The sequence below is a fragment of the Hypanus sabinus genome (genome assembly GCF_030144855.1).
Source record: "Hypanus sabinus isolate sHypSab1 chromosome X2 unlocalized genomic scaffold, sHypSab1.hap1 SUPER_X2_unloc_31, whole genome shotgun sequence".
Taxonomy (NCBI): Eukaryota; Metazoa; Chordata; class Chondrichthyes; order Myliobatiformes; family Dasyatidae; genus Hypanus; species Hypanus sabinus.
The window spans coordinates 23,615-44,543 of record NW_026779003.1 but is presented as its reverse complement, the minus strand read 5'-3'; the positions used below and the strand labels follow the sequence as shown (position 1 = coordinate 44,543).

At 44.8% G+C, this 20,929-nt stretch overlaps 1 protein-coding gene across 1 annotated transcript; it reads left to right on the top strand.

The window, feature by feature from the left end:
- Nucleotides 1-6,413: 6,413 nt before the first annotated feature.
- On the top strand, nucleotides 6,414-20,484 carry LOC132385877 (E3 ubiquitin-protein ligase TRIM39-like). The gene is made up of 5 exons (XM_059958119.1): nucleotides 6,414-6,721; nucleotides 7,132-7,365; nucleotides 9,147-9,169; nucleotides 9,256-9,374; nucleotides 19,932-20,484. The coding sequence occupies exons 2-5, from the start codon at nucleotides 7,258-7,260 to the stop codon at nucleotides 20,480-20,482; spliced, it is 801 nt and encodes a 266-aa protein (XP_059814102.1). The 5' UTR covers nucleotides 6,414-6,721; nucleotides 7,132-7,257; the 3' UTR covers nucleotides 20,483-20,484.
- Nucleotides 20,485-20,929: the final 445 nt, after the last annotated feature.

Below are 20,929 nucleotides of genomic sequence, written 5' to 3'. Positions count from 1 at the left end.
ACCGCTGAGCCCCAGGATATGTCTATTCAATTTCGAAACCTTGTGGAGATAATTGCAATGATTCACTGCACTCTGGGTGAGGACATTTCTCCTAACCTCAGTCCTGCTCAGTTCTCCTCGTATTCTGAGTTTGTGAGTGCTGGTTCCACACCTTCTGGGAAACATCATTCCAGCACATCCACTTTAAATATCTTGTGAGATTATATTTCTCTAATTCTGAGACAGGAATACAATCTGTCTCAGTTAAACCACCTCTTGTTTCACTCATTTTGAGACAGTCCCAGTACGATCATTTGTTGTGGGAGCAACTCTATGGACATCAAGTGAGTGCAGTTATCCTGTGTTGTTCCACAGCCTGATGGTTGAGGGGTAGTAACTGTTCCTGACCCTGGTGGGGCGAGTCCTGAGGCTCTTGTACCTTCTACCTGATTACAGCAGTGAGAAAAGAGCCTGCCTGTATGGTGAGCCTGATCACAGCCGCCTGTATCACCGTCCCCTCTGGCCTGTCCTATCCGGGACCAAAGGGATTGTGGAGAGTAAATGTGGTACTCTGTCGAGTATCACTGTGATCCGTCCCCTCTGGCCTGCACTATCCGGGACCAAAGGGATTGTGGACAGTAAATGTGGTACTCTGTCGAGTATCACTGTGATCTGTCCCCTCTGGCCTGCCCTATCCGGGATCGAAGGAATTGTGGATAGTAAATGTGGTACACTATCGAGTATCACTGTCACCCAGAATCACTTCCTGCCCCTTATTATTCTTGTCTGTGATTCCAGTGCGACAGTCTCCGGCCTAATGTCCCCTCTTTCTACAAACTCCTTTTCTGTCCTTAGCCAAGTGTCCTCTTCATCTGCACCATCCGCACGATCCTGCCACCCGTTCTGGGTTCTTCGTCGGGACCCGAACTCCATCTCCTCACTACCGGTTCTCTGTGCACACTCTCGCTTTTCCACAGTCCCTTTAAAGAGTCAATTGCGCTCCCTATTCATCAGAATTTATGTCACCCGGGGCCAGGTCTGACACAGCGAATTGAGATTAGTTTACTTAATGGAGTGGGCAGGCTTGGGCCTGAGACAGTTTAAAAAAGTCTGCACTGCCAGCTGGACACACTGATCTGTCCAGGGATTTGCCGGCATTGGACTCTCACGTATCCTTAAAACGAGCTATAAAGTACGCAAGGGATTCTCCTTTTCTCTGCAGTTATCAGATAAATTCTCAAAATCCGCATGCAGTCGGGCTGTCATTCAAATGGGTTCCCTTACCTCAGTGACCCACCGTGCCAGGGCCTGTATTACATCAGCCCCTCTGGTGGCTCCCGGTCACCATCGAGCGTCTGCCTGTGAAAGGGGAACCCACTCCCTGTCCGTGTCCGAGAGGTTCCATATATAACCCTGAGGAGTGGCACAAGTCCCCGGGCAGGGTCTGGAAAGGGGAACCCACTCCCGTTTTCAATGAATTCAGGTAAAGCCCCTCGTCCAGACGGTTATACTGCTGAATATTTTTAAATCCTTTTCTTCTATACTCGCTCCTTGGCTTTGTAAAATTTTTAAAGATGCGTTAACTGTAGGTAAATAACCACAATCTTTTTATGATGCCTCCATTAATCCAATTGTTAAAAAAGATAAAGACCCCTCTGAATTTGCATCCTATTGGCCAATATCCTTGCTGAATACGGATTCTAAGATTTTTACCAAAATTTTGGCCACTACATGAGAAAATGTATTATCTCAAATTATCTCTGAAGATCAGACCGGATTTATTAAAATCTGTTATACATCTTTTAACATTAGAAAATAAATTAAAATAATTTATACTTCTTCATCTAAAATACTAGAATGTCATTTCTTTAGGTGCTGAAAAAGCGTTTGATAGATTTGAATGGCTATATTTAGTTAATACATTGCAGAATTTTAATTTTAGCTTGAAATTTATATCATGGATTAAATTAATGTATTATAAACCTTTGGCTTCACTTCTTACCAATAATCAAAGATCTCCTTTTTTTCAGTTGTCCCGTGGTACGAGGCAAGGCTGCCCTTTAAGTGCTCTATTATTTGACATTGCTTTGGAACCTTTAGCCATTGCCATTCGTGAATCACCTAATATTTTTGGTATTACCCGTGGGTAAGGGACTTATAAGATATTATTATATGCTAATCATTTGCTACTATACATGTCTGACCCTGAGAGATCTATTCCTGCTGTTTCATCCTTGCTTGCTCAGTTTAGTAGCTTTTCTGGCTACAAACTGAATTTTAATAAGTGTGAATTATTTCCATTAAATATGCAAGTTCCAATTTATAAACACTTACTGTTTTAAGTTGTCACAGATCATTTTACTTATTTGGGTATTAAAATTACCAAGAAACATAAGGGTTTATTTAAAGTTAATTTTTTACCTTTAATTGAACAAATCAAGCAACTCGTTACCAGGTGGTCCCCATTATCTCCGTAATTGGTTGGTTGAATTAATACTATCAAGATAATAGTATTACCCAAATTTTTATATTTATTCCAAGCATTAACAATTTTTATTCCTAAATCTTCTTTTGATATTATTGACTCCAAAATACCCTCGTATGTCTGGCAGAATAAAAATCCTAGATTAAGTAAAATATATTTACAGAAGCCTAAGAAGGAAGGTGGTTTTGCTTTGCCAAACCTGAGATTTTACTATTGGACAGTTAATATTCAATATTTAATATTTTGGACACGAGAATTGGTTGTAGTACCTTGCCCACAATGGGTAAATTTGGAGTGTAAATCTGTACAAGACTTCTCATTGTTTTCTATTTTAGGATCTTTGCCTCCTTTTGCTTTATCTAAACCAAATAAACAAATAACTAATCCTGTAGTTAAACATACACTAAGAATATGGTTTCAATTTCGTAAATTCTTCAGCTTGAATAAGTTTATCTTATCAACCCCTATTATATCTAACTTTTTGTCCAGCCCTCTTTTATGGACTAAGCCTTGGTGTTATGGAAAACAAAACGTATAACATGTTTTCGTGATCTATTTTTAGATAACAGTTTTATGTCCTTTGAACAGCTATCCAGCCTAAAACTCATTTTTTTTTTTTAGATACTTGCAAGTTAGCAATTTCTTGAATGTTAGTCTTTTCTGAAATTATGTCCAATGGACATTACAGAAAAAAATTCTGGCTCTGAATCCTTGTCAGAAGGGTTTAGTAGCTATTATTTATAATATGATCATGAAAATACAGCCAGGAGTATCAGAAACAATTAAGAAGGAATGGGAAAAAGAACTTCATAGTCTTATACCCACAGGGCAGTGGGAGAACATTTTACAATTAATCAATTCTTCTTTTATTTGTGCTAAACATGCCTAATACAATTTCAGGTTGTTCATAGGGCTCACATGTCCAAGGATAAACTCGCTCGATTTTATTCTTATGTTAATCCAGCCTGTCACAGATGTCATTCTGAAGTCGCTTTATTGACCCACATGTTCTGGTCTTGCCCCTGTTTGCAAAATTATTGGAAAGATATTTTTGGTATTATTTCAACAGTTCTGAATATCAAATTTGCAACCACATCCTATTACTGCAATTTTCGGTTTACCAATGGTGGATAATAGTCGTTTATCACCTCCCCCCCAGCCCGGCAGATGATTGCATTTGTTACATTAATGGCTAGAAGTTCTATCCTATTGAATTGGAAAGAAATTAATCCTCCAACTATATTTCAGTGGTTTTCTCAAACTATTTCTTGTTCAAGTTTAGAAAAAAATTACAAGTGTTGTCTTTGACCCTTCAGTTAAATATGAAGAAACTTGGAGACCATTTATTCAACATTTTCATATAAACTAAACTGACTTTTCCTGAACCTGACTTTTATTGTCCTTAATTATTTGGGTGGAGGTGCGGAGTTATTGACGCTACTGTGTATAATCGATATAATGCAATGGCCCATGTCGGTTAGGATTCTTTTTCATTTTTTTCCTCTTTTTTTGTAACCACTATGAGTTTGGGAGGTTATTATCATCTATTTCTATTTATACCTTAACCTATTAATTACGTACTCTCAAGCTCTTTGTATTCGTGTTTCATTTATGTTTGTTTAAACTCAAAAAAAAGATTTAAAAATAAAGGACTATTCTGAGGAAAGGGTGGAATAGGCGCAACGGGCCGAATGGCCAGACATGCTCCTGTTTGTTATTTTCTAAAGCACGAGTTTACCTTTGCGCCTTGTTCTCCCTTGGTTTTCAGCCGTTCGGATTACACAGGGGAGCGGTGAGAGCTCCGGAGATCCACCGGCAGCCGCAGCGGGGCAGCTCCCGTCTCCCAGCAGGAAGGGACGGGTCTGGGAGACAACTCCAGACAACAGGCCCCGATCCTCGGCGGGGAAAGGCCGGGCGCCTCCGTGTAGCTGAAACATCTCACGGAATCTCCGCCGGTCGCTTCAGCTCTGCCTTCGAAAGGATTCACGACCCGCCGGTGGTGCAGCCGAAACCCGAGGCGCAGCTCCCGGTCTCCGGCCCACTCGGTCCCGGTCCAAACAGCGTCCCGCCCACTGACACCCCTCAGCCAATGGCAGCATCCCTCTCCCAGCGGTGATCGCTGATTGGCTGTATGTGTGTGAGAACGGGCTGCTACTGGGAGCTGGAGATGTCAGTCACAGTTTGTCCCCAGAATTAAAGGAAAATCCCCGAAACTCAAATTTCAAAGTAAATTTTATTATCAGAGTACAGATAAATCACCACATTCAACCCCGAGAAGCATTTTCCTGCGGACGTACTTAGAAAAAGTATAGAATAGTAACCATAACAGAAGCAGGCAGTGAAAGATCAGCCAGAGTGCTGAAGGTAACAAACTGTGCAAAAACAGAGAAACACCGATAAAATAACGAGAGCATGAAATAACCGCAGCGGCTGCTGATGGATCTCCGGAGCTCTCACCGCTCCCCTGTCCAATCCGACAGGCGGAAGGCCAAGGGAGAACAAGGCGCAAAGGTAAATTCGTGATTTAGAAAATAAGAAACAGGAGCAGGCGTTGCCACTCGGCCCGTTGCACTGTTCTGCCCCTCACTCAGAACATGTTGAACTTTCACCTCAGCGCCACTTTCCTGAAACGTTCCCAACATCGCCGAGCTCCTAAATATGTCCGTTTACTTTAGGAAACTTGTGGAGAAAACTCCAAATATTCACTGCACTGTGTTGGGGAAATTTCTCCTCATCTCAGTCCTGCTGAGGTGGCCTCGGATTTTGAGTCTGCGATCCCTGGTTCCACTGCCCAGCCAGGAAAAACATCATTCCTGCCCCTACCCTGTAAATACCCCATGAGACTGTGTCTGTCTCAGTCGGGAAGCTTCTCCATGTGAACCTTGTGTTAATGAAATTGGTGACAGTTCTTTCAGACCAGCAGCTTTGACCACAAGAACACCAGACAGTGGTCAGCACGGAATGTCCTGCAGTTACTGCAGGAGAAGGACTGGATGGACACAGTGGAGTGGTTCCCTGAGCAGACAGTCCAGACCATCTGGCAGAATGCCTCATCACCAGATCTCTCCAACGGGCAGCACGATTACTGCTGTCCTGATGAAGGGTCTCGGCCCGAAACGTCGACAGTGCTTCTCCCTACAGATGCTGCCTGGCCTGCTGTGTTCCACCAGCATTGTGTGTGTTGTGTGATTCCCCGAGTCTGCAGCGCGCGTAGTGGACAATCCCGGTACTGCAGGGGATCAGCAACTCCCCGAAAGTGAAAGCATTCTGAATCAGTAAGTGCTGGAGTTAACATGGCTTCGAAAGGAGAGACCGAGAGTTGGACCGAGGAGGTAATTTGCCCCGTCTGCCTGGATTTCTTCACCGATCCGGTTATACTGGAGTGTGGACACAACTTCTGTCGCTCTTGTATCACACGGTATTGGGAAAGGGAGCAGAGAAACTCCTGCCCGGAATGTAGAGAGGAGTTTGCTGACCGCACCCTCAGGGTGAATCGGGCCTTAGCAAATCTGGCTGAAAGAGCTCGAAATCTAAACCTGAATCCGAAAGGGAAGGGAAGTAAACGTCACTGCGAGGAACATGAGGAAGAATTGAAGCTGTTTTGTGAAACGGACAAGACACTGATCTGTCTGATCTGTAGAGACGCGCAGGAACACAGAGAGCACCGCTTCAAGCCGATTAAAGAAGCTGTTAAAATCTACAAGGTAAAAACTAACGTTAACTTAACATATTTCCTTTGTCCTTTGCTACACCTGACTCCTAACCTCCTCCCTCGTCGCCATTCAGGGCCGCAAACAGCCCAGTTCCTCCCGTTTCTTCCATGGTCGATTGTCCTCTCGTATTAGATTCCTACTTCTCCAGCCCTTTACCTCTTCCACCTGTCCCCTCTCTGCATTACCCTCCCCCACGTTCCCCCTCACGCTGTCTCACCCGTCACCTGTCAGCTGGTTCTCATCCCCAACCATTTTATTCTGGCTCCTGTCACATTCCTTCCCAGTCCTAATGAAGGGTCTCATCCCGGAACACCGACTGTTTATTTCCCCTGAATAGATGCTGCCTGACTCACTGAGTTCCTCCGGCATTTTGTGTGATAATCGGGTTTGATCACCTGTTACTTTTGAAGCATCTTTGTTTCTATTTCCTTCACTCTCTGACTTCCAGGATCAGCTAAAATCTTCCTTAGACTCTCTCACAAAAAAGGAATCAGACTTCCAGGAAAAGGAGCAGCAACAGAAAGAGAAGATTTCCGGAGTTCGGGTGAGGCTTCCTGAGCGGAATTTCTGATTTTACTGTCGAGTTTTGCTCCCTTTAATGCAGAGTAGCCGAGTATCGCAGCTCCAGTGACCTGGGTTCGATCCTGACCTCTGCTGCTGTCTGTGTGGAGTTTGCATGCTCCCCCTGTGACCACGAGAGATTCCGACACATCCCAAGGACATGCCGGATGAATGGCTAATTACCGTTAACCCTGTGAAGGTGGGGAGGGTGTGTGTGAATCAGATGGGAGTTTATGGGTCAATAAGTGAGAGTAGGTTTCAGGAAAACGTGAGGGAATGGTGTTGACGGGAATGCACTCAGAAGTAGCATGGACTCCAATAGACCGAACTGAACGACAAAAGGAAACAGAGCACAGCAATGCAGTATATTAATCTTCACCTTTCATTCAACAGGAACAGTCACACAGCCTTCAGTCCCACGTCACATCCCAGTTTGCTGAACTGCGCCAGATTATCACTGAGAAAGAGCAGAGCTTACTCAGGGATCTCAGGGAAGAAGAGAAGAGGATTCTCAACCCAATGGAGAAAAATCTTCTAGCTCTTCAAGAGAATATAAGGATTATTCATGAGGAAGTCACTAAGTTAAAGGAACAGATGGATCAGAAAGATGGTGTGATATTTCTCAAGGTGAGGGATTATATTTCAATTTGTTTCTGTCAAAGGGCACGAAATAAACAGTGGTATATTTGAAAATTCTAACAAATCAATTGCCGCTGCTGGCGACCTCACACAAGTTGTTATACCTGCATGATGCGCCCTCCCATCACTCCAATAATGACATTTCAAAATGTCCAAGATACGCTTTCAGTCCTTCATTAGTAAAATACAATCTTGAAGCGATGAAGCTTCAGGGTAATTCATTGTAAAGTAAGCTGCAACACAGCGGTCAAGAACAGAATGACATCCGCCCATCCTCCCCTCAAAACTGTGAAGAACAAAGTATGAATACGTAACTTATTCCCTTCGCTTTTACCACGTCCCCACTCACGTGACGAGTTACCATAATAAACACGTAACACAGAATACAATGCAGACAGAAAACAGACGTGTTGCTCCTACACACAGCATTTACAAATGGCAGCAAACTGTTTCTCACCAGACAACTGATACAACTATTCAGGGTTGTTGTTGTCCCATAATAATAAGATTATTAAGGGATTGGACACGCTGGAGGCAGGAAGCATGTTCCCGCTGATGGGTGAGTCCAGAACTAGAGGCCACAGTTTAAGAATAAGGGGTAGCCCATTTAGAACAGTGATGCAGAAAAACTTTTTCACGCAGAGAGTGGTGGATACGTGGAATACTCTGCCCCAGAAGGCAGTGGAGGCCAAGTCTCTGGATGCTTTCAAGAGAGAGTTAGATAGAGCTCTTATAGATAGCGGGGTCAAGGGTTATGGGGAGAGGGCAGGTACGAGGTACTGATTGTGTATGATCAACCATGATCACAGTGAATGGCCGTGCTGGCTAGAAGGGCCGAATGGCCTACTCCTGCACCTATTGTCTATTGTCCCAAAACTAGACTTCCACAACTTCTGTACATCCCAGGACAGAATGCAAATCTCTCTGAAATTATTTACTCCGATCATAACACAGAGCTGCTGACTGTTTCCTTAAATACCGCATTAAATATCCTCCAAAACTCCCATTAACACCCGGTTCCAGTCACAGGCTGTGAGTGTGTCTGATGCAGTTGGTGTGAGGGTCTCAGTGAGAACAAAGAATTTGACCCACACATCAGACTTATCTCCTGTATCTGGTTTCCGTCAGATTATGGAAACTTTCACTGTCTCTTTATTTTTTGGATACATTTCACATGGGATTATATCCCATTCTCTATCATAAACAGGCCATTAGGTCCATCTTCTATCAGTATCCCTGCTTCACAAGCCCCCTGCCACCTACTCACCGGACCCAGCAACAGTGCCCCGAACTCCCTAGTCCCTCAACTGTTTATCCAGCCTCCCCATTACAGTCAGTCTCTGCTGTTCCATTTCATCCACTCCTGTGACAGCGAGTTTCACATCCTCCTCACTAAATTTCTTGTGGAATTTGTTAAAATCCATCTGGAATTACATCTCCCCACGAGTCTCCCCATAAATAGAGGTACTTCCTCCACCTGCACACAATCACATACATCACTGATCTTAAATTCCTCCATCCTATCACACTGACGTCATATCCAGATGATAATGCACAGCCTGTCCTGTCCTCCCTGTAAGTTTCTTCCTCTCAGTAATGGTCTGACATTCATAAACTTTCCCTGTCATTTACCCCATGGTTCTGTATTGTCCGTGTGTCTGAGTGATTGTGGGAGTGGGAATTTTCAACACCTTGTAATGATTTGGATGAAATTCAGGATGTGGACAGTAAGTCCAAGTCTAATCAGATTTGTGTTTTATTTATTTCAGGAGGAAGCTCGTCGGAACAGAAGGTAGGACAGGCTCTTTACTGAAACCCTGAATGGATTTGAAAATAGTTCAGAATAGCAATTTATAACCAGCAGTTTAATATTTACAGGATTAATGACGATGTCCAGGAATTGTCAGTGACAGATGAGACCCTACCGGTTGAAAAATTCGATCACCTCTATTTGTTGAACACAGTGCTGAGAGAAATGCTTGATGCTATTAATCGAGGTAAAACTTACAAAGATTCATTTCTCCTTGTTTATGAAGATCAATTTACTTCCAATTTGAGGCAAAGATTGTCTATAATACTGGGGTGCAGGGGAACTGAAGTTTATTCCACATCAACCCCACTGACTGGGAGGCATCACTGTCACATGGTCAGCTGGAGATGTCAGACCCCTGGACACACCAGCACAGGGTCACAATACAACCAATACACGGGACTGGCAGATGAACCACTGTGTTCCAATCCCAGGCGAATGCACTAACACACCAGTACATAAGTTTGGATCTAACCAGAGGAACTGGGAATTTAATACTGACAATAATATTGTAGGGAATAAAAATGAGTATCAGTGTGGTGACCGGGATTGTCAGGAAAATACACAAGTCCTTCATGTGCCCTGTGAGTGCAGACCCTGACTGACACAGGTCTTCCCCCTTCCGGATCAGCAACTCTCACTGTTGTTAGAGGCCGAAGAGGGGAGTGGTCGTGATCGGGGACTGAATCACCAGGGGAACAGACAGGAGAATCTATTGATGTGAACGGGACACCCGAATGGTATGTTGCCTCCTGGGTGCCAGGGTCAGGGATGCCTCGAATCGTGTCCGCAGCATTTTAGAGAGGGAGGCCAAAGAGCCAGATATCTTGGTAAATTTATGACAATGACATTGGAAGTAAAAGCAAAGAGGTCCTGAAAATAGAATTTGGAGAGCTTGGTAGAAAGCTCAGAAGCAGTACCCCCAGTGTTGTAATTTCTGGATTGCTGCCTGTGCCACGTGCTGGTGAGGGTAGAAACAGGATAATCTGACAGAGAAACATGGCTGAGAAGATGGTGCTGGGGACAGGGATTCAGGTTCTTGGATCATCGGGATCTGTTCTGGTGGAGGAACGAACTGCTCAAAAGGGATAGGTCGCACCTCGACCCGAGGGAGAACAATATTCTCACAGAGAGGTTTGATAGAGCTGTTGGGGAGGGTCTGAACTAATTTGTTGGGGGGGAGGTCGGGAACTGGAGTGAAGGGATAGGACTGATGGTAAAATGCAAAGATAGCGTGCAGTCAGACTGTCAGATATGGCGGACAGATGCGAGGACAAAATGTCAGCCAGCAGGGTGAGTGTCAGTGCATTAGAGATGCAGATTTAAAAAGGGTAGCAGATACAGTACACAAAGTGTTATATCTCAATGCATGGAGTATGAGAAATAAGGTGGATGATCTTGTTGCACTATTACCGATTGTCAGGTGTGATATTGTGGCCATTACAGAATCATGGTTGTAGTTGGGATCTGAATGTCCAAGGTTACACAATGTATCGGTGGTGTAGGAAGGTCGGGTGAGGGGGTGGTGTGGCTCTGCTGGCAAATCAGCAGCTAGATGTGACATAGGATTGGAAGATGTTGAATCCTTGTGGGTTGAGGTAAGGAACTGCAAAAGTAAAAATGACACTGACACCAGTCATATACAGGCCTCCCAACAGTCAGTGGGTTGAGGCCCACAGATTACAACTGGAAATAGAAAAAGCTGATGAAAAGGACAATGTTATGATAATCATGGGAGATTTCAACATGCAGGTCAATTGGGGAAATCAGGTTGGTAAAGGATTTCAAGAGAGTGAGTTTGTTGAATGCAATGTGATGGCTTTCTAGAGCAGTTTGTCGTTGAGCCTACTCGGGGAACAGCTCTACTGGATTGGGTGTTATGTATTGAACCAGAGGTGAGTAGTTAAAAGAAACCTTAGGAGGCAGAGCTCACAACATGACTGAGTTCAACTTGAAATCTGATAAGGAGACAGTAAAGTCAGACTTTGTAGTATTTCAGAGGAGTAAAAGAAATTACAGTGGTCTGAGAGAGGAGTTGGCCAAAGCAAATTGGAAGGAGATGCTGCCAGGGATGAGAGCAGAGCAGAAATGGTGTCAGTTTCTGGGAAAATGAGGATAGATGTACTCCAAAAATAAATAAATACTCAAATGGCGAAATAGTACAACCATGGCTGACAAGTTAATGTAAAGGCAAAGGAGAGGGCATACAACTAAACAAAAATTATTCGGAAGAGAGAGGATTGGGAAGCTTTTAAATATCTACAGAGAGGAACTAAAAGGTGGGAAAAAATAAAAAAGAAATTGATTTGAATTGAACTGGCCTGGTTGAAGAAGCTGTCCCGGAGCCTGTTGCTCCCGGCTTTTATGCTGCGGTACCGTATCCCGGATGGTAGCAACTGGTACAGTTTGTGGTTGGGGTGACTCTGGTATCCAATGATCCTTCTGGCCCTTTTTACACACCTATCTTTGGAAAACAAGATAGCAAACAATATCAAATTATTTTTCAAGTATTGTAAAAAAAATAAAACAGAGATGAGAGTGGATATAGGACAGCTAGAAAATGAGGCTGGATGCATAATAACAGAGGATAAAGAGATGGCAGATAAGCCAAATATTTTGCACCAGTATTCACCGTGGAAGACACCAGCACTGTGCCCGGTGTTGAAGAGTGCGAGGGAAGAGAAGTGAGTGCAGTTACTGTTACAAGGGACAAGCTGCTCAAAAAGCTGAAAGCCCCAAAGATACATAAGTCACCAAGACCAGATGAACTGCACCCCAGTGTTCTGAAAGAGGTCGCAGTAGAAATTATGGAGGCATTCCAAATGATCTTTCAAAATCACTGGACCCTGGCATGGTGCCAGAGGACTGGAAAATGGCAAATGTCACTTGACTCTTTAAGTAAGGAGGAAGGCAGCAGAAAGGAAATTATTGACCAGTTTGCCTCACCTCTGTGGTTGGGAAGAAATTGGAGTCAGTTGTTAAGTATGAGGCTATGGAATACTTGGTGACACTGGACAAGATAGGACAAGTCAGCATGGCTTCGTTAGGGAATATTCTGCCTGACAAACCTGTTGGGATTCTTTGAGGAGATTACAAGCAGGATCGATAAAGGGGATGCAGTGGATGCTGTATACTTGGAATCTCGGAAGGCCTTTGACAAAGTGCCACGCATGAAGGTGGTAACCAGGTTAAGAGGCCATGGTATTACAGAAAAGTTACAGGCATGGTTAGAACATTGGCTGATTGGTAGGAAACAGCGAATGGGAGTAAACGGAACCTTTCCTGGTTGGCTGCCAGTGACTCGTGTTCCTCAGGGACACAGGTGTTAGGACACCTTCATTTTATGCTGTATATCAAGATTTAGCTGATGGAATAGACAATAAGATATAGGAGCAGAAATAGGCCATTCGGCCCATTGAGTTTGCTCCAATATTCAGTCATGGGAAGACCCAATTCTTCCGGACATCCCCACTCCCCTGCTTTCACCCCATACCATTTGATGCCCTGGCTAAATGAGAACCGGTACATCTCTGCCTTAAATATGCCTTGGCCTCCACAGCCACATGTCGCAACAAATTCCACAGATTCTCCACACACACTGACTAAAGTAATTTCTCCGCATCTCAGTTCTAAAAGGACGTCCTTCAATCATGAAGTCATACCCTCTTGTCCTAGAGTAAATGGCTTTGTTTCCAGGCTTTGCAGATGATACGAAGATTGGCGGAGGGGCCGGTAGTGTTGAGGAAACAGTTAGGCTGGACAAGGACTTGGATGAGGAGAATGGGAAAGAAATTGGCAAATTATATACAATGTTGGAAAATACATGGTCCTGCACTTTGGTCGTAGAAATAATGTGCAGATTTTTTTTTCAAATGGGGAGAAAATCAAAAAATCTGAGCCGAAATTGGATTCAGCAGTCATTCTGCAGAACTCCCTAAAGGTTAACTTGAAGGTAGAGTCACTGGTGAGGAAGGCAAATCCAATGTTAGCATTGAATTCAATCGGTTTAAATAGCATTCATTTCAAGAGCAGGGATGTGATGCTGAGGATTTATAAGGCACTGGTGAAGACTCACCTTGAGTATTGTGAACAATTTTGGGCTCCTCGTCTAAGAAAAGATGTGCTGGCATTGCAGAAGGTTCATTTCATAAGGATGATTCCAGGAATGAAAGGGTTATCATACGAGGAACGTTTGATAGCTCTGTGTCTGCACTCGCTGGAATTTAGAAAGATGAGGGGGAATCTCATTGAAACCTTTCAAATGTTGAAATTCCTAGAAACCTTTCGAATGTTGAAAGTCTCAGACAGTAGATGTGGAAGGGATGTTTCCCATGGTGGTGGAGTTTAGGACAAGAGGGCACAGCCTCAAGACAGAGGGGGAATCTATTTAAAACATGCGGAGAAATTTGTGCCAGCAGCTAGTGAATTTGTGGAACCTGTTGGGTGTATTTAAGGCAGAGCTTGATAGGTTCTAGATTGGACACAGCATCAAAGGTTACGGGGAGAAGACCAGGTAGTGGGGCTGAGGAGGGAAAAAAAGGATCATCAATTATTGAATGGCGGAGCAGACTCGATAGGAAAATGGCCTAATTCTGCTCCTATGTTTTATGGTGATCAGACCACTTCATTGAAGCATTGTGAGAATCAGCTCGGACACACCAACAAGCATTGACATGAGTCAAGATTTCATCTCGGGAGAAGCACACACAGCATAACCGGCCTGGCAAAGCTCCCTCACACACATACACAGGAAGGACTGGCAGATTGTAGTCAGAGCCTCAGCAATGTACGTTGTTATTTCCCTCAGTAACCTGGAAACCAGTCTCTTCAGAGACAGTCATTTATTCATTTAAACAACTCAATCACGTGTGACTCATTGTCAACACACACCAGACATGTGATGACACACTGAAACATACAAATTCTTCAATGTGCACACTCTCCTTCAATGTGTATACACTCCACACGGATATTTACCACAATCAACACACACACACACACACACACACACACACACACACACACACACTAACAGAGTGTGACACACGGCCACAGAAATAGGCACAAATTCCCATTTAGGATTGAAATCTGCCGTCCTTACCCAGTCTGTCTGTTCTGTGTCACTGAGCTGCCCTCTGACGTGACGTCACATCAACACTTCACAGACAGACTTAGGGGTGAGATTCCTCAGGAGGATGATCTCGGAGGGTTTGATGGATGTTGAACTCACGGCCCACTTCATCAATTTGCAAGACTAAGATGTCTTCTTGAGCATGGCCCATTTGTGTGTATTTGCCACACCCCCCATCCCTCTAACCATTTCCCATCTGTGTATTTATTTTAAAATATGTTATTTTTTACCTGTTTCTACAGCGTCTGAGGGAAAATTCCGTTCACCAACCTCCCTCTCTTAGAATGTTACCCGATTTCCCATCTCACTTTCAATCTGAGGCCTCTGGTTCTGTACTCCCATTTCTTGGAAAAAGAACGTTATTTAAGCTCCTTAGAATTATTTCCCTCCATAAGGGGTCATACCTGAACATCCTACACTACAGCTGAATAGCCCAAGCTTACCCACTCTCTGATTTTAACCCAAGCCCCCAGTCCTGGTAACATCCTCCTGAAGCCTCCTGTCCAGTGTAATTACATCCTCCCCATATTCGGGAACCGGAAAAGCAGACAATACTCCAAGTGTGGTCTGTCATCGACATCAAAGGCCTTGCTTAAGTTCATGTGGACATTGTGGAATAGGCTGATGAATACAGGACTGAAGGTGTTTTTTTAGATTGGGATAAGAAGGGCGGCGTGGGAGCTAAATTCTGAAGGAAGACAGTGTAAAAAAAAAACTTTGTGTACAAGAACGGCGAGACTGCACAGGACAGCGCGGAGAGTTTAAAAAGATGACCACCCTATACAGCGGGCAGCGGAGTGGGTGGCAGCAGAGTGTAGGGCTTTGGCTCAACGGGCTTAGGCGGTAACGGGAAGAGCTGAGAGCGAGGAACCGACTCTTTTTCTCCCCTTGGCAAATCGGCCTGGACGGACGGGGGAACAGCAGGGCACATTAGTTAACCGTTTAAAAAGTCCGTGTGCTTGGTGAAGTAAGTGGGTGAGTAGACCCATCTTTCTTTGTGTCATTCCTGTAGAATTAGGTAGCATGTCTGCAGGGTCTGTGCTTTGTTCAGGGTGTCAGATGTGGGAATCCTGGGAGACCTCCAGCCTCCCTGATAGCCACATCTGCACCAGGTGAACCGAGATTCAGCTCCTCGGAGACCGTGTTAGGGATCTGGAGCTGCAGCTTGATGACCTACTGCTTATTAGAGAAAATGAAGAGGTGATAGACAGGAGCTACAGGGCGGTAGTTATCCCTAGGCTACAGGGGTCAGAAAACTGGGTGACTGTCAGGAGAGGGAAGGGAAATGCCCAGATAGTGGAGAGCACCCCTGTGGCTGCCCCCCTCAGCAACAAGTATATCGTTTTGGACGCTGTTGAGGGGGATGACCTGACAGGGGACGGCTACGGTGACCGGGTCTCTGGCACTGAGCCTGGCGCTGTTGTGCAGGAGGGAAGGAGGGAGAAGAGGAATGCGGTAGTCATAGGGGATTCCATAGTCAGTGGAACAGACAGGAGATTCTGTGCGCCTGGCAGAGATACCCACATGGTGTGCTGCCTCCCAGGTGCCAGGGTACGGGATGTCTCGGATCGGGTCCAGAATATTCTGAAGGGAGAGGGTGAGCAGCCAGCTGTCTTGGTACATGTTGGTACCAATGACATAGAGAGGAAAAGGGAGGAGGTCCTGAAGAGAGATTTCCGGGAGTTAGGAATGAAGCTGAGAAGCAGGACCTCCAGGGTAGTAACCTCAGGATTGCTACCTGTGCCACGTGCTAGCGAGGGCAAGAATAGTAGGATCAGGCAGATGAATGCGTGGCTGAGAGACTGGTGCAGGGGGCAGGGCTTCAGATTCTTGGATCATTGGGATCTCTTCTGGGGGAAGTACTACTTATTCAAAAAGGACGGGTTACCCCTGAACCCGAAGGGGATCAATATCATCGCGGGAATGTTTAATAGAGCTGTTAGGGAGGGTTTAAACTAATTTGGCAGGGGGATGGTAAACCGGAATGATAGAGCGGAGGAGAGGGAATCTATAAATCTAAGATAGTGAGCAGTAAAGATGTCAGGAAGGACAGGCAGGTGATGGGGCAAATTTGCAGCCACTGGGATGAGTTGCAGTGCAATCAAAGCAAAACTGACCAAATACTGGACTTAAGGTGTTATACTTAAATACACACAGCATAAGGCATAAGGTGGATGATCTTGTCGTACAGCTACAGATTGGCAGGTATAATTTTGTGGCCATCACTGAGACGTGGCTAAAGGATGCATGGCTGTGAGAGCTAAACGTCCAAGGATACACGGTGTATCGGAAGGATAGGCAGGTAGGCAGAGGGGGTGGCGTGGCTTTATTGGTATGAAATGATATTAAATCATTAGAAAGAGGTGACATAGGATCGGAAGTGCAGAATCTTTCTGGGTTGAGCTAAGAAATCGCCGGGGTAAAAGGACCCTGATGGCAGTTATCTACAGGCCTCCTAACAGCTGCAGTGATGTGGATTACAAATTACAACAGAAAATAGAAAAGGCTTGCCAGAAGGGCAGTGTTATGATAATTGTGGGGATTTTAACATGCGAGTGGATTGGGAAAATCAGGTCGACACTGGATCTCAAGAGAGAGAATTTGTAGAATGTCTACGAGATGGCTTTTCAGAACAGCTTGTTGTTGAGCCCACTAGGGGATCAGAGATACTGGATTGGATATTGTGTAATGACCCAGAGGTGATTAGAGAGATTGAGGTGAAGGAACCGTTAGGAGCCAGTGATCGTAACATGATTGAGTTCACTGTGAAATTTGAGAAAGAGAAGCCGAAATCCGATGTGTCGGTATTGCAGTAGAGTAAAGGAAATTACAGTGGCACGAGAGAGGAACTGGCCAAATTTGACTTGAAAGGGACATTAGAGGGAAGGACGGCCTAGCAGCAGTGGCTGGAGTTTATGTGAGGAGTGAGGAATGTGCAAGACAGATATATTCCAAAAAAGAAGAATTTTTCAAATGGAAAAAGAGAAGTCAAAGCCAAAGTGGCTGACAAGAGAAGTCAAAGCCAAAGTAAAAGCAAAGGAGAGGGCATTCAAAGAAGCAAAAATTAGTGGGAAGACAGAGGATTGGGAAGATTTTAAAAGCTTACAAAAGGAAACTAAGAAGGCCATTAAGAGGGAAAAGATGAACTATGAAAGGAAGCTTGCAAATTATATCAAAGAAGATACTAAAAGCTTTGTCAAGTATATAAAGAATAAAAAACGGTTGAGAGTGGATATTAGACAGATAGAAAATGATGCTGGAGAAATTGTAATGGGAGATAAGGAGATGGCTGAGGAACTGAACGAGTATTTGCATCAGTCCTCACTGAGGAAGATATCAGCAGTATACCGGACACTCAAGGGTGTCAGGGAAGAGAAGTGTGCGCAGTCACAATTACGACAGAGAAAGTACTCAGGAAGCTGAATAGTCTCAGGGTAGATAAATCTCCAGGACCAGACGGAATGCACACTTGTGTTTTGAAGGAAGTAGCTGTGGAGATCGCGGAGGCATTAGCAATGATCTTTCAAAAGTCAATAGATTCTGGCATGGTTCCGGAGGAGTGGAAGATTGTAAATGCCACTCTGGTATTTAAGAAAGGGGCAAGGAAGCAAAAAGTAAATTATAGACCTGTTAGATTGAGAAATGGTTGTAAAGTTTCTGGAGTCAATTGTCAAGAATGAGGTTACGGAGTACCTGGACGCATATGACAAGATAGGCCAAACTCAGCATGGTTGCCTTAAAGGAAAATCCTGCCTGACAAACCCATTGAAATCTTTTGAGGAGATTACAAGTAGGCTAGACAAGGGAGATGCAGTGGATGTTGTGTATTTGGATTTTCAGAAGGCTTTTGACAAGGTGCCACACATGAAGTTGCTAAACAAGGTAAGAGCCCATGGAATTATGGGAAATTTACTTATGTGAATAGAGCGTTGGCTGATTGGCAGGAAACAGAGAGTGGGAATAAAGGATCCCATTCTGGTTGTCTGCCAGTTACCAGTGGTGTTCCACAGGGCTCCATGTTGGGGCCACTTCTTTTTACATTGTATATCAACAATTTGGATTATGAAATAGATGGCTTTGTGGCTAAGTTTGCTGATGATACAAAGATAGGTGGAGGGGACGGTAGTGCTGAGGAAACAGAGAGTCTGCAGAGAGACTTGGATAGATTGGGAGAATGGTCAAAGAAGTGGCAAATGAAATACAATGTTTAAAAGTGTATGGTCATGCACGTTGGTAGAAGAAATAAACGGGCTGACTATTATTGAAATGGAGAGAGAATTCAAAATTCTGAGATGCAATTGTACTTGGAAGTGCTCGTGCAGGATACCCTTAAGGTTAACCTCCAGGTTGAGTCGGTGGTGAAGAAGATGAATGCAATATTGGCATTCATTTCTAGAGGAATAGAAAATAAGAGCAGGGATGTGATGTTGAGGCACTATAAGGAACTGGTAAGACCTCACTTGGAATACTGTGTGCAGTTTTGGGCTCCTTATTTATGAAAGGATGTTCTGACATTGGAGAGGGTTCAGAGAAGATTCACGAGAATGATTCCTGGAATAAGAGTGTTAACATGTGAGGAATGTTTGACCGCTCTTGGACTGTACTCCGTGGAGTTTAGAATGAGGGGGAACCTCACAGAAGCATTTCGAATGTTAAAAGGCATGGACAGAGTGGATGTGGCAAAGTTGTTTCCCATGGTGGGGGAGTCTAGTACGACAGAGCATGACTTAAGGATTGAAGGGCGCCCATTCAGAACGGAGATGCAAAGAAATTTTTTTAGCCAGTGGGTGGTGAATCTGTGAATTTCTTGCAGCAGTGGAAGCCAAGTCATTGGGTGTATTTAAGACAGAGATTGATAGGTATGTGAGTAGACAGGTCATGGTGAGAGGGTGGGAGAGTGGGACTAAATGAGAGAATGGGAAAATGGATCAGCTCATGATAAAATAACTTCTGCTTTAAAAATCAAACACAAGAAAATCTACAGATGCTGGTAATCCAAGCTGCACAGGTCCTGATGAAGGGTCTCGCCAGATCTCTCTGACACCTGTCTGGAGAGAGTTGATGTTGGGAGGATGTGGGTGGGTCGAGAACGGTAAGCACAGCCTCTGACTATAGGGATGTCCATTTAGGACAGAGATGAGGAGGAATTCCTTTATCCACAGGATAGTGAATCTGCCACAGGCAGCTTTGGAGGCCAAATAATTGAGTATATTTAAAGCAGAGTAACACACACAAATTGTTGGGGGAACAGCAGGCCGGGAAGTTTCTATGGAAACGAGTAAACAGTCTAGGGTTCAGACTGAAATAATTCATCAATACCTGTGTTGCTTAAGGGTTCCTGCAAATTCATCCCCTGTCCTAATGAGGGGCTGTGGGGGATGGGGTTGTGGGAAAGGGGACAAAGTCATCCTCATCTGCCATCTTTGCCCCCTCCAGCTTCTCATTACGTCTACACACACAGTTCACCCACAGGGTTTCCACCCCTCCCCCTCCTGGTCCAATCTGCCATTCATCTCTCCCCCACTGGTTCCCATTGTCACCTCCTTTAATGTCTCAAACCATCACACTGCCCCCTTCACACTCACAGATGAAATTCTCTGCTTCTCCCCCCAGTCTCTGTCACCCTGGATGTGGAAACGGCGAGTCCGTGGCTCGAGGTGTCTGAGGATCGGAAGAGTGTGAGATGTACCCGGACCCGGAGGAATCTCCCTGACACCGGGAAGAGATTCACAGACTGGGAATGTGTGCTGGGATCGGAGGGATTCACATCGGGGAGACATTACTGGGAGGTGGAGGTGACGGGGAATCGGTTCTGGTTTCTGGGAGTTGCCGCAGAGTCTGTGGAGAGGAAGAGACGGGTCAGTCTGAGTCCGGAGACCGGATTCTGGGTCATCGGGCGGTTTGATGACGTGTTACATCGGGATTGTGACGTGTCCGGTCGCCCCTCCCCCGAGTCCCGTCTCGCTGCCGGTCCCATCCCCGGGAGGGTGGGAGTTTATCTCAGTTACGAGTCCGGGACAGTTTCATTTTACAACGCGGACACCAAGTCCCATCTCCACACCTTCACTGGGAATAAATTCACGGGGAAACTTTATCCTCTCTTCGTGACCTGGGATGTGAACCAGTGGCTGAGAATCTGCTCCGGTTCCGCTCCGGGTCTGTAAACGGGTCGGGTCCCGGGACCGGCGTCAGGAGTAAAGTCCCTGTAAATATAAATGTGCGGAGAGTGCAGCTAAATACGTGGCTAAGGAGATGGTGCAGGAGGGAGGGCTTCATGTTTCTGGTCAATTGGGCTTTGTTCCCGGGAAGGTGGGGCTTGTTCCGACAGGACGGTTTGCCCCTGAACTGGAGGGGGGGGGGCAATAACATTCTTGCGGGTAGATTTGCCAGTGCTGCTCCGGGGAATTTAATCCAGATTTGCAGAGGGAGGGGAACCAGAGTGTCAGAGCAGATAGTGAGGTGCAGGAGGATAAGGAACATGAGAGGACTGCATGTATAAACGGAAATGAAAAAAAAAGCAGATGATATACATTGTGCTGTCTTTACGACAGTTATTTAGTTTATAATATTTTCGCTTAGTAATTCATTCAATAGTATTTTCTAGTTAGAAT

Excerpts from the sequence above, each read along its gene's own strand:
- LOC132385877 (XM_059958119.1), top strand. The coding sequence starts at position 7,258 with ATGGAGAAAAATCTTCTAGCTCTTCAAGAGAATATAAGGATTATTCAT. Across the intron at positions 7,366-9,146 it reads ATGGTGTGATATTTCTCAAG|GAGGAAGCTCGTCGGAACAG; the intron begins GTGAGGGATTAT and ends TATTTATTTCAG. Across the intron at positions 9,375-19,931 it reads GCTTGATGCTATTAATCGAG|TCTCTGTCACCCTGGATGTG; the intron begins GTAAAACTTACA and ends TTCTCCCCCCAG.